The sequence below is a fragment of the Plectropomus leopardus genome, chromosome 7, assembly GCF_008729295.1.
Source record: "Plectropomus leopardus isolate mb chromosome 7, YSFRI_Pleo_2.0, whole genome shotgun sequence".
Lineage (NCBI taxonomy): Eukaryota > Metazoa > Chordata > Actinopteri > Perciformes > Serranidae > Plectropomus > Plectropomus leopardus.
This window is the reverse complement of record NC_056469.1, coordinates 27,789,722-27,804,650: the sequence shown is the minus strand read 5'-3', so window position 1 is coordinate 27,804,650 and position 14,929 is coordinate 27,789,722. Positions and strand designations below refer to the sequence as shown.

The following is a 14,929-nucleotide window of genomic DNA, read 5'->3' as shown; positions in this document are numbered from 1 at the left end:
ATTTGAGAACATACAAATTGTCGGACAAAATATGCTTTGAACTATTGGTATTTGTAAAATGTGGCTCATTTGAAAGGTTTAAAACATAGGATCATGCCGTTGTATTTTATTTTGAATTTATTATCATTAAAATACCATCTTTAATTGCTTTCTTAGTCTGTTCATGTGCACAAAAATGTGACATTTTGGGGGTTTGAGATGCCAAAACATTAAATATGCATTATCTGAATGTACTCAAAATGTGTTCAAACTAAACAGATTTTATAGCATAAAGTGATGTATGTCATGAACTGATTAAGTTATTTTGAAAGGAAATAATGCTACCAAACACAAAAATATGCATGTTACATCACTGAACCATACATAAGAAATAGAAAATAGTGCAAGTATGATATTGCTTTTTGACATGCATTTGAAACAAAGCATCTAAAGTTATATGTATATAATACGTTTTTACACAAATACAAAAAAAATCTCTGCACAAATTAGGATACCAGGAAGAAGCTCTGTGCTTCCGTGTTCTGTAGCTTGTGCCTAAAGTCTATATTTTGCTGCTGAACCAGGTCTGAAACATTTTCAGTGCCAACCACAAATCTGACTGTGTGGACACAACTGTGAGTTTTAAAAAAAATGACATCATGACAGAGACATCGCAGATTTAAAAGCTAATAACGGTTCAAAAGGTGAGAATGAGATTGGTTCTTGAATGAGATAATTAATGAAAGAGAACATGAAGGCCAGTGATAATGGAGCTATAATGAGGCCAGAAGCTGGCAAGGGGCTTTAGGTTTCATTCTGCAAACATGGAGTTTGAATGTCGTCCAGCTTTTCTTCCTGTGGCTGAAGCTTAGAGCCCGTCCCGTCTGATCTGGTGTCTCTCTGGTGGGTTAGACTGTCGAGATGGTGTTTTCAGTGTCACCAGTGCATGCCCGCAGAAGCAAAAACCAGCCGTGACCAGTTGCCATGCCGTGACAGGAGTGATGTGACAAGAGGTGTGAGACTGAGGGCGGAGGGTCAGACCAGCAGAGACCAGTTCACTTTGGGGTGTCGGTGGGAGGAAGGCTCTCCCCCCGTCACTACAGAGGGACCTCCCCCCGTTGCTGTCCGAGGATCAGCTTTCTGCAACCTGTAAGACACCCTGTACCAACTCTGAGCTCAGCAGCTCCAAATTTAGACGCAGAGACACAGGGACAAACTTGACGTTAATTCAGTGTGAGCACTTCATGTCCCATTTATCTGAGTCACACCCTCTTATTCTGACCTTGTGATGTATTCCTCGATTTCCAGTTTTAGACAGTATCTCCAGTTTGACCTTTGGACTTGTTTTATAATGTGACAAAGCCAAGTTTTATCTCCTATATGAGTGTATTATCTATAAAACCCTTTGTTTCTCTGGTGGTAGAATTTGCTCTGAAGAATTTGTTTACCACAAGCTGTGCCAGATTCATAATAGTTTTTCTATCTGTTCCAATTTATTATATAATCACATGTGGATATGAATTTCTGCTTATGTAAAGCAGTGCCCAACAGGGACATTTGGATTTACAGTTTGTTTTCACTGTAAACACAAAAGATAAAACTAAACACACAATTTTGAAAACTCTGAGTTAATGTGTCAACAACAGGACTTCAGACTGCTAAATCCGAAGCAAAATTTCGATGTTTTCACTCAAAATGAGGTTCTTACCCCTTAAGAAGTGTTTGGAGCATTTTACATGCTTTACATTCTTAATTTTTTGATAACTTTGGTTGGGTTTATGCATAAATGTTTGGCAAGATTGTGCATTTTGTTTAATTTCCACTCAGCTCCTTCAATAAGTCTAAAATACACCATGTACATAAAATTGTTACTGTTAAGTGCAAAAAAATGCACCATTGAAACCCATTCAAACTGCAATTCTTGATCCCACAGCCATCAACGCATAAAACATTTCAAAGTGTTATTATTATTACTATTTCTGAGGGCTTTTGCTTTGGAATTAGTCATTTTTACTATTTTCCACTTGATGACGTGATTTTTTTAACCACATTTGGCATGTGGAGAAAACACATGCTATTTCCACATTTTATTTATTTCATTGACATATCCCAGTATGTGATTTTAAAAAAAAAACAAAAAAACACTATTTAGCATGTAGTATATTGAAAATAATTCAATTTTAATTACATTATTTACATGTAAAAACATAGTACCATCATTACAAAAACCTAGTATTTTAAGGGTAAAATTTTGAAAATGAATGAATATTTGATATTTATGATAAGGACTAATTAATTAGAACAAATAAACGTACTCTTTGTTACCTTTTTACATTTGTAGATTGATTTAATCCTTACATTCCCAGACAGACAGTTTTCTCAGTGTAGCCTTTCTCATGTGACCTATCAGTGTGACTTATCCAAAATATGCATTTCTGTATTCTCATATGAAAAACAGATATGTATACTCTGCTGATCCCATGATTGTGTCAATGCAATACTTGCAGTGTATGAAATACTGTATTACAATACGGCTTTATACTGTATATGGCAACAACTTGCAGCCTATACACAGGTTATATGCGCAAAGCATATACACAGGTTTATCCATTTAAATCTGAAAATGTCCTCATAAAGCCAAAATATAAATAAAGAGTATTTTGATGGTAATGTTTAAAATTAATTACACCCATGTTTAGTTGGTGCTCTGCATGAGATATTCATATGATAGCTGTGTGTAATATTTCAGTGGTTTTAAGTGTTTTGTCTTTTTTTTTTAAATTTTGCAAAACATTTGTGGAGTTTTGACAAAATGCTTTACTTTTTTCAGAGTTTTGAGAAGCTTTATGTTAAACTGTAATATTCTGTGAACTGCTGCAACATAAAATAACCCGCAACTACAACTGTGCGTGAGATGCTACAGTAGTCTGGCCATTTATCACAAGCATGAATCTGGTCCTGTGGTGGTGTGGACAGGCCGTCTCCTTACTGGGGCGTGCAGCAGCCACAGGAGACAGGAAGACAGAGTTGTCATATACTGGAATGCCACAATGGCATTGCACATGAAGGCTATAGTATCCATGACCCATTAACTATCTTTAGGCTCAAAGGGTGGTATGTGGTGTGTGCATATTGAAGTAATACCTGATCTGCGCACGTGACCTCGTCTTCTGCACGATTCTCCCCAGCCATATAGGTCAGTGAATAAGTAGCCTATATATTTGGCTATCACACACACACACAAAGGAAGGAAGGAAGTACTTAATAAATGAAGTAAGAAAGAAGGGAAGGAATAAATTAAAAGGGTTGAAAGAAAGAAATTAATGAAGGAAATCAGAAAAGAAAGAAGGAAGGAAAGAAGAAATAAAGAAACAAAGAAAGACAGAAAGAAAGATCCTTTGATATGAAGCCAATTGGGTCACTTCACAGTCCATGTGGCCACAAGGTAGTGACCTCGTGATCACTTCTTTTTCCTCAATGAGGCACGAGCTCAGTCTGCTGCCTTCATGACACTGAGGATTTTCAAAAGCTATTTGTTGCTTAATTTTACTCTTGCACCCTGTAGTATGGATTGTGGCAACTCATTATGACATATACTGTCATATGTACTGCAGTTGAATTTGTACTTTGTTATGCTATATGGGGCAATTTGTATATGATAAATACAACACACTTCATTAAGCGTTTATGAGCTGCAATTAATGGATTTATTAGTCTATAAAGCTTAATTGATCAGGTGTAAACCACTGATACCAGCAATTAGTAAGTCATACATTATACACAGATGCTATTCAAATTTCTATTTTTTATAGATACATCCCTATATGACTGGCAAAATATATCATCTGTTACAACATGGTAGAAACATTAAATAACTTTTTTCAGTGTGTACATGTGACTGTCTTTTAGACTGATTTTCACTTAGATCTCTGAGGACATTGTGGGAAGAATATTTCACTCAACGAACCTGGCTTGTTACTCATATTGAATAATCCAAATGTATTCAATGTTTGTTATTTTAGCTAAATTTTACATTCATAAAATAATAAATTGCCCTCATGTACCACTTAAAATAATCAGATCTAGATACATATCTTAAAACAATATCAAACTTAAAAATATGTAAGGAAAAAAATGAACCATAACTATTTATTTATGCAAATCTTAAAGCTTTATTATATCCGATGAAGCCTTGTGTCTGATTTGTACCTGCTTGTCTCATTATTTTCATGAGTAAATGTTAGTATTGGCCATTAAATTCACTGTTTATGCGCACTGTTAATTAAAAGTAAATAATAATTAATAATAATAATAATAATAATAATAATAATAATAATAATAATAATGTAATAATAATAATAATAATAATGAGAGGCAGTGGCTCTAACGTTCCAAGACATCATCATCATTTCAGTCATTTGCAAATGTTAACAAATAATCAATCAATCGGAATTTAATGCAACATAAATCACTGTAGTGTCACTTTAGCTCGCTTATGTGCGCACGCTTTAAAAAGGACATATCCGAGGGTCCTTGAACGCAGCACCGTCAGTACGCCATCGGTCTTAAAACTCAGCTGTTGCACTCTGAAAGTTTGGGACAAGCGGGACGTCTCTGCTGCTGGACAGTCCGTCTTCACTCACCGTGTCTCCACGTTTCAACTTTTACAAAACCTGCCAGTTAGTCAGTCTTTGTCCAAATGACAGTGACTCAAGACCGGCCGCTGACTTATGCCAAAATGAGAGGGCTTATGTCGTTTTTCTCAGGTAAGAAACGGACTTTTTGTTGCATAATTTACATTTTAAATTTTAAAAATTAGCTGCAAAAGGACGTTTCGTCGTAGAGTAACGGTTAATGCTAGCTTACAAAAACCCTGATAAAAGAGACAAAATAGTGATGAATTAAAAAGAGTAGACCCCTATAATATCATGAAATTACATTAAAGTTATATATCAAAGTTTGACCTCATTAAATAATATTTATAAATGTTAAAAACATTACTTTTTTCACTTTTTGCGTTTTGCACAATGGTTTCATATCGTGATATAAGTGTGTCAAGTGCATGGCGACCACTTAACCTATTGGCTAAATACAGCTGTTGAACTCTTATGTAACTGATAAGGGGCTAGCTAACCGCCTGCCTGTCTTACAGCTCTGCTCAAGGGGAAGAAAGTTGGCTTCAGTGACTTCTTACACAAATACGTCTCCAGTCAGCAGTTCTGCCAACAGTGAGTTACCAGATTCATGTTTATTAACCCTCTGAAACTTGAAGCAAAGTCAGTTTTCTTATGCTGCTTTCCTTTTGCCCTTCCTTTTTTGTATAGGTGTTTAAACCTTTGAGGACATTGGTCTGATTTCTTTCAAAAACATGGCCAGTGAGCAACTTGGTAACAAATGTTACACAAATTGTAAGAATTTAACAGAAAAGAACTAGGGAGAAATATCTACATTTTACTAATTCCTTGCTGATTTTGGTGTCATTTCTTCTTTCCTTGCTCATTGCCCTCCTCTCGTGTTTTTAAAAGGAATCAGGCCAATTTGTTTAGGTTTCAAATAATTAAAGCTTTTATTTTACTGATTCTAAATCTGATGGGAAAAAACCTAATCTAACTTATGTTTTTGATCTCCTGATTGTAGCCTGGACACCCACAAAATCTTGCGGCGACAGAGCAAGCTGAGAAAAGAGAAGGAGAGAGGCGCCTTGGTGAGCGCAGAGGATTTTTAAAAAGACTTTTCTGAGTGTTGACAGGAGATGAAACTGAATCTGACCTCCTGACCTTACTGTCTCTGTTTGTCTTTTCTCTCCCCAGAGCTCAGTGAACTCAACAACCTCACAGTAAGTCATTTGCTTTAGATAACAGGGCAACTCTTTCTGTCTGTAGCAGTTTGTTAACTTATACTGAACAAATACTATTATATATTGTTTGTACCCAATGATTATTTATACTTTATTCGTCAAAAATGAGCTGCCACAATTCAAAAATTGAATATGTTGTAGTTAGTTAAATTGATTTATTTACTTTTTTACCGGGAGTCAAATGATCTGCAGAGGTCTTGTCCTCTCCAGAACAAATTAATCAGTAGATTTAAACCAGTTAAAACACTGAACAGAGCAGCTTCACGTAAAGAAAATCTGTTTTTTCAATGCTCTTGTTGTGGAGAGGCTACTTACTATAGTGGCCGACATGAAAACAGGAAAACATAAAAAACCCTGAAAACGTGAATGACCCCATCTACAGCTACTGATTGGTTTGTCCCAGCTGGGCTACTGTAGAAACACGGCAGTGCAACATGGTGCTCTCCATGGATGAGGACCCGCTCCTTTTGTAGATATAAATGGCTCTTTCCAAGATAACAACAGATAGCAACCTGAAAACAATTTCCATTAATGCCTATTAACTGACATGTGTAGTATTAATAAGTCACTTATTAACCACAAATTATTATCTGACAGTTTTCTCTCATTGTGTTAACCAGGATGAAGCCGTCAGATTTTGACTACCTCAAAGTTATCGGCACAGGAAGCTTTGGAAAGGTGGGATTTTTTAAATGTTTGTGTGGGCTTTTGAGTTTTTTTTTTGCTTGGATATTAAATCACAGGTCAAACTTTTACAGGTGCTGCTGGCAAAACACAGAAAACATGGAGGCTATTATGCTGTCAAAGTGCTGCAGAAACAGATGATTGTCAAGAGGAGAGAGGTAAACTATCTATCAATCTATCATCTATCTATCTATCTATCTGTCTACCTATCTATCTCCTTGTATCTGTTGTGTCTCTGTAGCAAAAGAATGTGATGGTTGAGAGGAGCGTGCTGCTGAAGGGACTAAAACATCCATTCCTAGTTGGACTCCACTTCTCTTTCCAGACACTAAACAGGCTCTACTTTGTCCTGGACTACGTCAATGGAGGGGAGGTGTGTGTATAAAAATGTCTTCTCTGTCATCTGTGGGATGGTTAAAAATGGGGAATTACTGTAATTTCATTTTGTCCACAACAAATCAAAAGTTCAAAGAGTGAAATTTACAAGTCTATACAAAAAAATAACAGAAATAGGTACATAGTTCTTAAAGGGTAACTTCAGTATTTTCCTATCTGAATTTGGACCCTGTCTTCCTATGTTTTTGTGTCTAAGTAACAAATGAGAACTACAGTTTTTTAATGTGGTTCAGTATTTAGCAGACCGCTGCAGCCAGCAATGGGCTTCAGTGTAATCACTGCAGGTAATCGAACACTCATTTTACATCCACTTAAAGTGTTTATTTTGCCACTGACAGGCTCAGACTGTGAGTATAAGTTTCTGATAGCTTACAGAAAGGATCCTTACAGAAAATAGACAGTTTCTTAAAGAATAGGATCCTTTTTGTTAAACCATTAACAGCCCAGAAATCAAATACACCACACTCGATTTAAATAAACAGCAATTTTGGTGTATAGAACCAACATGTTTAATATTTAACTGGATGAATAGAGGGTTTATTTCAACAAAACCAGAGTTGGAGATTGTTGTAGCAGTGAAGAGACGAACTAAGACGGCTGTTGTGAGCTTTATTTTGCTTCTGTCTACTTTGAATGAAGTGTGTCTTAAGATGATAAAATTATTGTTTCTTTAAATGGAGTCTGGCGGGTGCCAGGGGCTGTTTCTGGTTAAACAAAAGTCTGTCTCTGTAGGGATCCTTTCCATTAGTCGTACACTTAAAATAACAATCTGAGCCTGTTAGTGGCAGAAACAAGCACTGTTAGTGGATGTAAATGGTCATGAATTGTCATTTGGAACCAAAAACATGGAAAATAGGGTCCAGGTTGAAAATACCAAAGTCACTCTTTGAGCCTATGCAAATAATTTGGTGTAAGAGACGTAACCACTCATTTGTTTGTCTTCAGCTTTTCTACCACCTTCAGAGGGAGGGGTCGTTTCCTGAACCCAGGGCGGCTTTCTACGCTGCAGAGATGTCCTTGGCGCTGGGCTACCTCCACTCTCTTGACATCGTTTACAGGTACAAACACACACACACCCATGCAAGCACAAATGGACAAGCCATTGCTAAGTCCCTCTTTCAAGTTTTTCTTGGCTCACTTACTTTGCTCATGTTTGATTTAAACATGTTCCACATGTTTAATTGATTCATGCAGGGAAATCCCAGTGACACATTCACTTTGATAAGAGAGCTCTGCATAGAAAATGTTACCACTAAAAACAACCATGTAGACCAACACCACATTAAATAATAAACAGTAAAGACAAAAACAACAGTAGTATCAGTAAAAATATGTGTTTGCAGAAATCTGCAGATTAAACCAACTCTTTTGTTCCATCTGTTTTTCCTGCAGAGACCTCAAACCAGAGAACATCCTGCTGGACAGCGATGGTCATGTGATGCTGACTGACTTTGGGCTTTGTAAAGAAGGGGTGGCCATCGGTGGGATCATGCACACATTCTGTGGGACTCCAGAGTACCTCGCTCCAGAGGTGCTACAGGGCCAACCGTACAGTCCAGCAGTGGACTGGTGGAGCCTCGGCACTGTGCTGTTTGAGATGCTCTACGGACTGGTGAGTGCCGCGAGTGAAATAATCTTTTCGTCATGTCACTTTTAATCACATTAATCCCCTCGTCATTTCTCTCAGCCTCCATTTTACAGCCGCAGCAAAGCGGAGATGTTTGAGAACATACTTCACGCTCCTCTGCAGATGCGAAGTGGGGGGTCTCCAGCTGCACACTCACTTTTAGAGGGATTGCTGGAAAGAGACGTTTCGAAACGCTTAGGGGGAAGATTTGACCTTGTAAGTGCGCACCAAAGTTATTACAGTTATGTATTTCTGTTAGTTTTTATTTCGTTTCACATTTTTGTTTCAGTTCAGTTAGGCTCAGTTGAGTTTTTATTGTTTATAAATGTTTAGTTTTGATTCAATTTTTATACGTTTTTGTGACAGTTGTTTTTTTATTATAACATAATATTATAATAATATGGGGAGTATTTGTAAGTTCCAAGTTCAGAACAGGTAATACTATACAAACACAACACTCATGTAGAAATCCCAGTTTCATTAACACGTGCACCCATGGCTTTTCATGCTTGTGCGGACAAATTTTACCGAATTGACAAATACTGAAACTAAAGACATATACTCTGTGTTTTTATTTGATTTGACTTAGTTGTGTAAGTTCACAATATCGTTTCAGTTAGTTTTGTTTCATTCTAAAGTCTAGTTTTATTATTATTTCAGTAAACTAAAGCGTTTTTTTCACACCTGTCTATCCACCTGTGCATCCAAACACACACAACCACAGACGGTCTAATTTCAGTGTGTCTCCAGGTGGAGCTGCAGGAGCATCCCTTTTTTGCATCGATCAACTGGGACGACCTCCTGGCCAGAAAAGTTAGACCCCCGTTCATCCCAAAAGTGGTAAGACTCATTAAGAAATGAGCACTGTTTTTTATTATTATTATTTATTTTATTGATTTTTGAAATTCAAATCAACAAGAAAAAGAAAAAAAAATACAAAAACTAAAAAAAACACTCCAATTCAACAACAGATGCTGCAATATATAATTATTAAATTAAAAGAAAAAGAGAAGACAGAGATGTTGCAGTAAATAAATAAATAAAGCACTTTTGGGTCAAACAGACCACCATTGCTTGTGAGGAACAAGACAGGCAGTGTCTCTGTAAGAGGAAATGGAGAGCACTGTTTTTCTGTTTGTTTGTTTGTTTGTTTTTTCAAATCAATGCACAATGTACCTGAGTGTGTTTATTCCCCTCAAGACTGGTCCCTGTGATGTCAGCTACATTGACTCCGCATTCACACAACAGCCCGTCCCTGCTTCAGTGAATGAGCGGTGCCAGGCGGGCGGGGTCGGCGAGGCCTTCCTGGGATTCTCCTTCATGAACCCATTGGAGTACGTGGCAGCCGAGACGGTTTTATAACAACGCTGAGTCCTCCGGGAGCATGTTTGTTCAAATATTTATTTTTTATGTCATAAATTATTAAACCAAAGTCTATTTTTAAACACTTCTGCTAAAAAGATTCTTACACTAACAGTGCATGTTTCATTGGTTACTTAAGCACATTTGTTACGTTATTACTGTAATTGTGAGCATCAGTTCATAATGTGAAATAGGCTGGTCACTATTTCACAAGTTACCTTAACATGCAAATAGGTGGGAAAATAAACAATCTGAAACAGCTTTCATTGTTTTAACACTTTTATATCAATTTATATGTTTAAAATACACAACAAGCATTTATTGCAACTTTCCCGTTCTGCCGTTACATTCACAGTTTGCTGAAAATACTTCACAGGGTGCCTTAAAAATCCTTCATAGTGACAGAGACATTGTGCATCACAAGAAATGCATCTCTTTTTGGCATTAACATAAAAACAATAGGACGACAGTCTGCTGACAACCCTGAAACACAAATTGGACCCAGTTTTGACTTAACATGGATCGACATAACTTTTCTTGTACTGCGCTCAGATACTTTCACAAGTATTTAAACCTTTGAAATCTCAGAAAATGGGTTTGCTTTCTTCTGAAGATTTGGACTTTTTTTTTAAAAGCTAGGGAAAATGTCCAAACTATATTTATGATGATCATAATTATATATTTAAAATAATTTTACAGAATTTTTATATTATTGTTGTTATTATTATTTATTTATGCTTTATATGAGATCATCTTATTTATTAGCATCTTATCTGCTTACATATTGTAATTTATTTTACTTTAAATTTGATCTGCTTATATGCGCTTAATTCTGTTATCCACATTTTACCTATTTTCATATGAAATTGTTCTGTAAATCTTTTAATCTGGAAATCACTTGGTTTAAGCTTAAAGCGTTTTGTTTCTATTTAAGAATCTTTTTGGTCATTTCCTTGTTTGTTTGTTTTTTTTCTTACTTTTTTGAAACTTTTTCCTTTTATCCCATCCTGCCCTAACTTTCAGCTAATTCTCTTGTACTTTTTACAGTTTTTTGTTGTTGTTGGGTCATTTCTTCTTTACTGCACATTGCCTTTTTCCCATGTTTTTGAGAGAAGTCTAGCAGATTTGCCTAGGTTTTAATGGGTTAATGTGTTATGGTGACATCTTTTTTTTAATGAATAGAAAAAGTCCATCGTCGTTGAGGATCTAATGTGCGTCTCCAGGAAGCAAGAATCCGGTCCAATCATTTCTCACTTCCCAAAACTATCAGTAGATGCTGAAGGAGGCGTAGCTCTGCTCACTCTGGCAGGTGAAGTAAGCTATCAGCTGACCATTGCAGATCATCAAAAACAAGCCGCTACCTATGAAAACACAAAAATGTAAATTTGATCTCATGGTGTTAAATGCAAATAAGTTGCCTGCAATGTTTGTTTTACCTAAAGCCAGCCACCACTGCCACACCATGGGAAACTCCAACATCACTGCAACATGTAAACAAAAAGTTTCACAAGACATTCTGCAATTTGTGTGTGTAACTGGGTGGGTATTTGTTAGATTTTCACCCACCTAGACTGGTAATCACTACATGCAGAAGTGTGATGGTGAGGGCGTAGTCCCACACCCGCCTCCTCACCACTGCAGCAAACAAAAGGCCGCTGCAGAAGTAGGTGAGCTCCAAGGACAGGAGGTTCACTGAGGGAGACAAATACAGCGAGGTGGAAAAAGGTCACGCTCATCGCTGATCATACTGGCTGCGTTTAGTGTGCTCACCCAAGTATTTGGAGTTGGATTCGGCAGGTTCGGTCTTAAAGTCAAATGGAATCAGTCCGTCAAAGTGATTTAACCTAAATGAGTTGAGAGAATTTGGTTAAGACAAGGATTAAAGAAATAAGAAATGAGCCAAAACTTAGCTGGAAATTAGTAAAAAAAAAAAGTACAAGAAAGTCACCTGAGAAATTTGTAAAAAAAAATAAAAATAAATAAATAAATAAACACAAAGAAAATATAATGTAAAACAAAAATATTGTCCAAACAGTTAATATTCTGAAATATACTTAAAAATATTATGCTCATTATTAGGTCCATAGTTTATAACATATCATAAAGTGTTTTGGGTTTCTACTAGAACATGTTTACATAGTTTAAATCATAATATCACAAAAAGTCAGATTCCCATGTATTATTATATTCTATAAAGCAGGTATAGGTGCTATATAAATACAGTGAGAGTTAATGCACAGAAAGCGCCTTTAAACGAGCCATCAGGATTTCTGTGAATTTGTGATGTCCCAAATGTTATCTTCTATATAACAAGTAGTTTAAAACTTAAACATATTTTTTTTTTTTTTTTTTGCTCAGTGCCTGTCCAACTTAACTCCTCTTTCAACTCTAAAAGATGTAGCAAGATTGAAGGACAAATTTTCACTAATAAATCAAAGACTAATAAGACTGATTAATCCACCTTATGCCTTGTACCTTCTTTCCATGTTTTTGTAAGAAATCAAGCCCATTTCCTCAGGTTTCATAGGATTAAAACATGTAGACATGTTCTGGTAGGAACCCAACGTACAAGTATAAATCTGAAAATAAGCATAATATTTTTAAATTTGAATATTCACTGTGTATGGACAATAGTAACTAAAAAAAGGTGAAGTTCTTGCAGGAAAGGCTAATGATGCTTTCAATGGCTTATTTGTGTGTTCCTGTGCGCATGCGTGTTAGAGATACTCACCTGAAGGCACCGAAGCACACACTCCCAATCATGTAGAAAAGAGAGTAAAATATGAGCAGACACAGCAGCAGATTGAAGAGCACGGTCTGTGGGGTTGAGATGCAATATTTCACAATACATAATTTAATTTGTGTGGTATTTAACGCGTGCTTTTTACGCAAACATCAACGTGGGGCTACATATTTTCGGCTATCGGGCTGCAGAAAGCGACTCTTATGTGTTCCAAAATCTGACCTGCTGCACACAGTTTAGATTATAATCGGTGTTGTTACAAAAAAAATAGACATTATTTGTAATACATCCTGTCCTATCCTCATTTTCTGATCGCACGATGTCCCTATTCCTACTCTGACAGCCTGATAGCTCACAGACGCACATCACACACGACACATTTATCATCCTCTTACCTTCGAGTCGACCGTTTTGCTTTTGAATGCCATGTCATTGTTTTTACGTGATGTTACATTATAAAACAATCCTGGCTGCTGTTGATACTGCAGCGCGATGCACGACCCCGTTAATCCCCCGGAAAACTGGACTTGTTCCGCCATCTAGCGACAAACACAAAAACCTGCACCGACGCGTCTACAGCGCTGAACTCATCTCACCTCGTTTCAGGGCGGCCCTTTGTTGGCTTAAATAAAGACTTTTCTCAACATGTACCTGTTAGAAACCAACTGCACGCGTAGTCATGGATACTGTGGCGTTTTTGTGTTCAAACGGAGTGTGTTTTATCGCAACTGTGCATTAAAAGGACCACAAAGTCTGCAGCTTTATTATACCGAAGAAACCATAACCGCCCAATGTGGGAGGGATTGAATACTGCTGCAGCATGATGTGGTTCAACATGAATATTTGGACTATTAGCGACCCAACAAATCCCCAGAATCAACATAAAAACACCACAAAGGCATGAAAACACACATTAATCCCCCGTTGAATTAAATGCACAAACTGTCACATTAAATCATACATGCAGTGATGCAATTGAAGGTGATGCAACACAACCCGACACACTGGATTCTTCCTGGATGTTGAATTTCCGCCAAAATATAACGCTGGGCTGGTATTTCTTCGTGTTAAAGGTAGTGCTTTATCAGGTTTTGTTACTTTATTAATCCTGTCCGATCTCATTTAGGGACTGTTCATTATTTGTGAGAAGGAAGAGGGTGGTGCAAAAGGAAGGGGTCATGTAAAATATGTTTAAGCACTTGGGAGGGACTCGTGGATTTTTTTTTCAGAGGAGTTGCATACAACTCTCAAATGAATGTAATTTGCATTTATTTTAATGCTGATTTGAAAAGCATATTTTCCTTTTTTTGCAGAATTTTGCAGAAAATAAAGCATTTGCACTAACTAACCAGCATGCATTACAATGTGAAAAACTTAAATAATAAAAAATGAATAAATCAAGGCTTTTTTTTTCAAGGGGGTGGGGTGATGCTTTTTCCCAAAGTCACTCAGGGAGGCTTGAGAAGAAATATTTGTAGCTTTGGGAACACAAAAACAACAACAGCAAATCTCAGTCACAACCCAGCCATCCCTCCTTTGATGAATAGGAACAGTCCCTAATCATTGATATAACAGCTCTGGTTTGCACCAGATGACATAATCGTACATATGTAGCAGCATATTTTGGTTTTAAAATACTACATTGGGTGATTTTAGAGGGTTTAATCCTACAAATCGGGGTGAGAGTCATGCACTTTCCTCACAGAGTAAAAGAAAAAAACCACAAAACTAAATGCAGTGATAATGCTAATAATAATAACAATTAATTAATTAATTATAGGCCTATTTACTTTTTAATCTTAAACACCAAGTGCCTTACAGATTAAAGGATTTACAGAATAGCAATTTTATAAGTAAAATGGGGATAACAGAATTAATATCAGCAAATAAAATGATGAGTAAAATAAGTTATCATACCTTTAATCAGATACTGCACTAATAAAGGAGATTATCTCATATGAAGCAGGTAGAATGCCAATAAAACAGCAAACTCTTGAATTTAAAGCAGATAAAAGTGCAAAGTACGCCTACATGTAAGTGCATTTAAAAATAGAAACGAGGTGAAACTCAAACAAAGCTAATATGAAATGTAACAACAATAGACGCCATCAAACAATAAAACAGCCACACCCGCCCTCTGATAAATAAAGAACGGTCCCTTACTGGTGTAATGTACTGTAGATATGTTCAAAGAGCAAAACGGCTTTTGCAGCAAAATATTTTCGGGCGATTTTTACATGCTCGGGGATTAAATCCTACAGTTGGCACCGGCGTGTGCGAA

The 14,929-nt window shown here is 36.6% G+C and overlaps 2 protein-coding genes across 2 annotated transcripts; one reads left to right on the top strand and one right to left on the bottom strand.

Moving 5' to 3' along the window:
- The first annotated feature begins 4,577 nt into the window (after positions 1–4,577).
- Positions 4,578–10,543, top strand: sgk2b (serum/glucocorticoid regulated kinase 2b). The gene is made up of 12 exons (XM_042489770.1): positions 4,578–4,745; positions 5,132–5,207; positions 5,617–5,683; positions 5,790–5,815; positions 6,457–6,514; positions 6,595–6,678; positions 6,762–6,893; positions 7,862–7,974; positions 8,309–8,528; positions 8,604–8,759; positions 9,294–9,383; positions 9,744–10,543. Exons 1-12 carry the CDS (start codon positions 4,679–4,681, stop codon positions 9,903–9,905), a joined length of 1,251 nt encoding a protein of 416 aa, XP_042345704.1. The 5' UTR covers positions 4,578–4,678; the 3' UTR covers positions 9,906–10,543.
- Positions 10,544–10,853: 310 nt separating this feature from the next.
- Positions 10,854–13,187, bottom strand: LOC121946288 (transmembrane protein 244-like). Its single transcript, XM_042490790.1, has 6 exons — positions 13,044–13,187; positions 12,637–12,722; positions 11,676–11,749; positions 11,472–11,597; positions 11,342–11,386; positions 10,854–11,266 (listed from the first exon to the last, which is right to left on the bottom strand). Exons 1-6 carry the CDS (start codon positions 13,185–13,187, stop codon positions 11,172–11,174), a joined length of 570 nt encoding a protein of 189 aa, XP_042346724.1. The 3' UTR covers positions 10,854–11,171.
- Positions 13,188–14,929: the final 1,742 nt, after the last annotated feature.

Excerpts from the sequence above, each read along its gene's own strand:
- sgk2b (XM_042489770.1), top strand. The coding sequence starts at position 4,679 with ATGACAGTGACTCAAGACCGGCCGCTGACTTATGCCAAAATGAGAGGG. Across the intron at positions 6,894-7,861 it reads ACTACGTCAATGGAGGGGAG|CTTTTCTACCACCTTCAGAG; the intron begins GTGTGTGTATAA and ends GTTTGTCTTCAG. Across the intron at positions 8,529-8,603 it reads TTGAGATGCTCTACGGACTG|CCTCCATTTTACAGCCGCAG; the intron begins GTGAGTGCCGCG and ends CATTTCTCTCAG.
- LOC121946288 (XM_042490790.1), bottom strand. The coding sequence starts at position 13,187 with ATGGCGGAACAAGTCCAGTTTTCCGGGGGATTAACGGGGTCGTGCATC. Across the intron at positions 11,387-11,471 it reads TGTAGTGATTACCAGTCTAG|TGATGTTGGAGTTTCCCATG; the intron begins GTGGGTGAAAAT and ends TACATGTTGCAG. Across the intron at positions 11,267-11,341 it reads GCAGTGGTGGCTGGCTTTAG|GTAGCGGCTTGTTTTTGATG; the intron begins GTAAAACAAACA and ends GTGTTTTCATAG.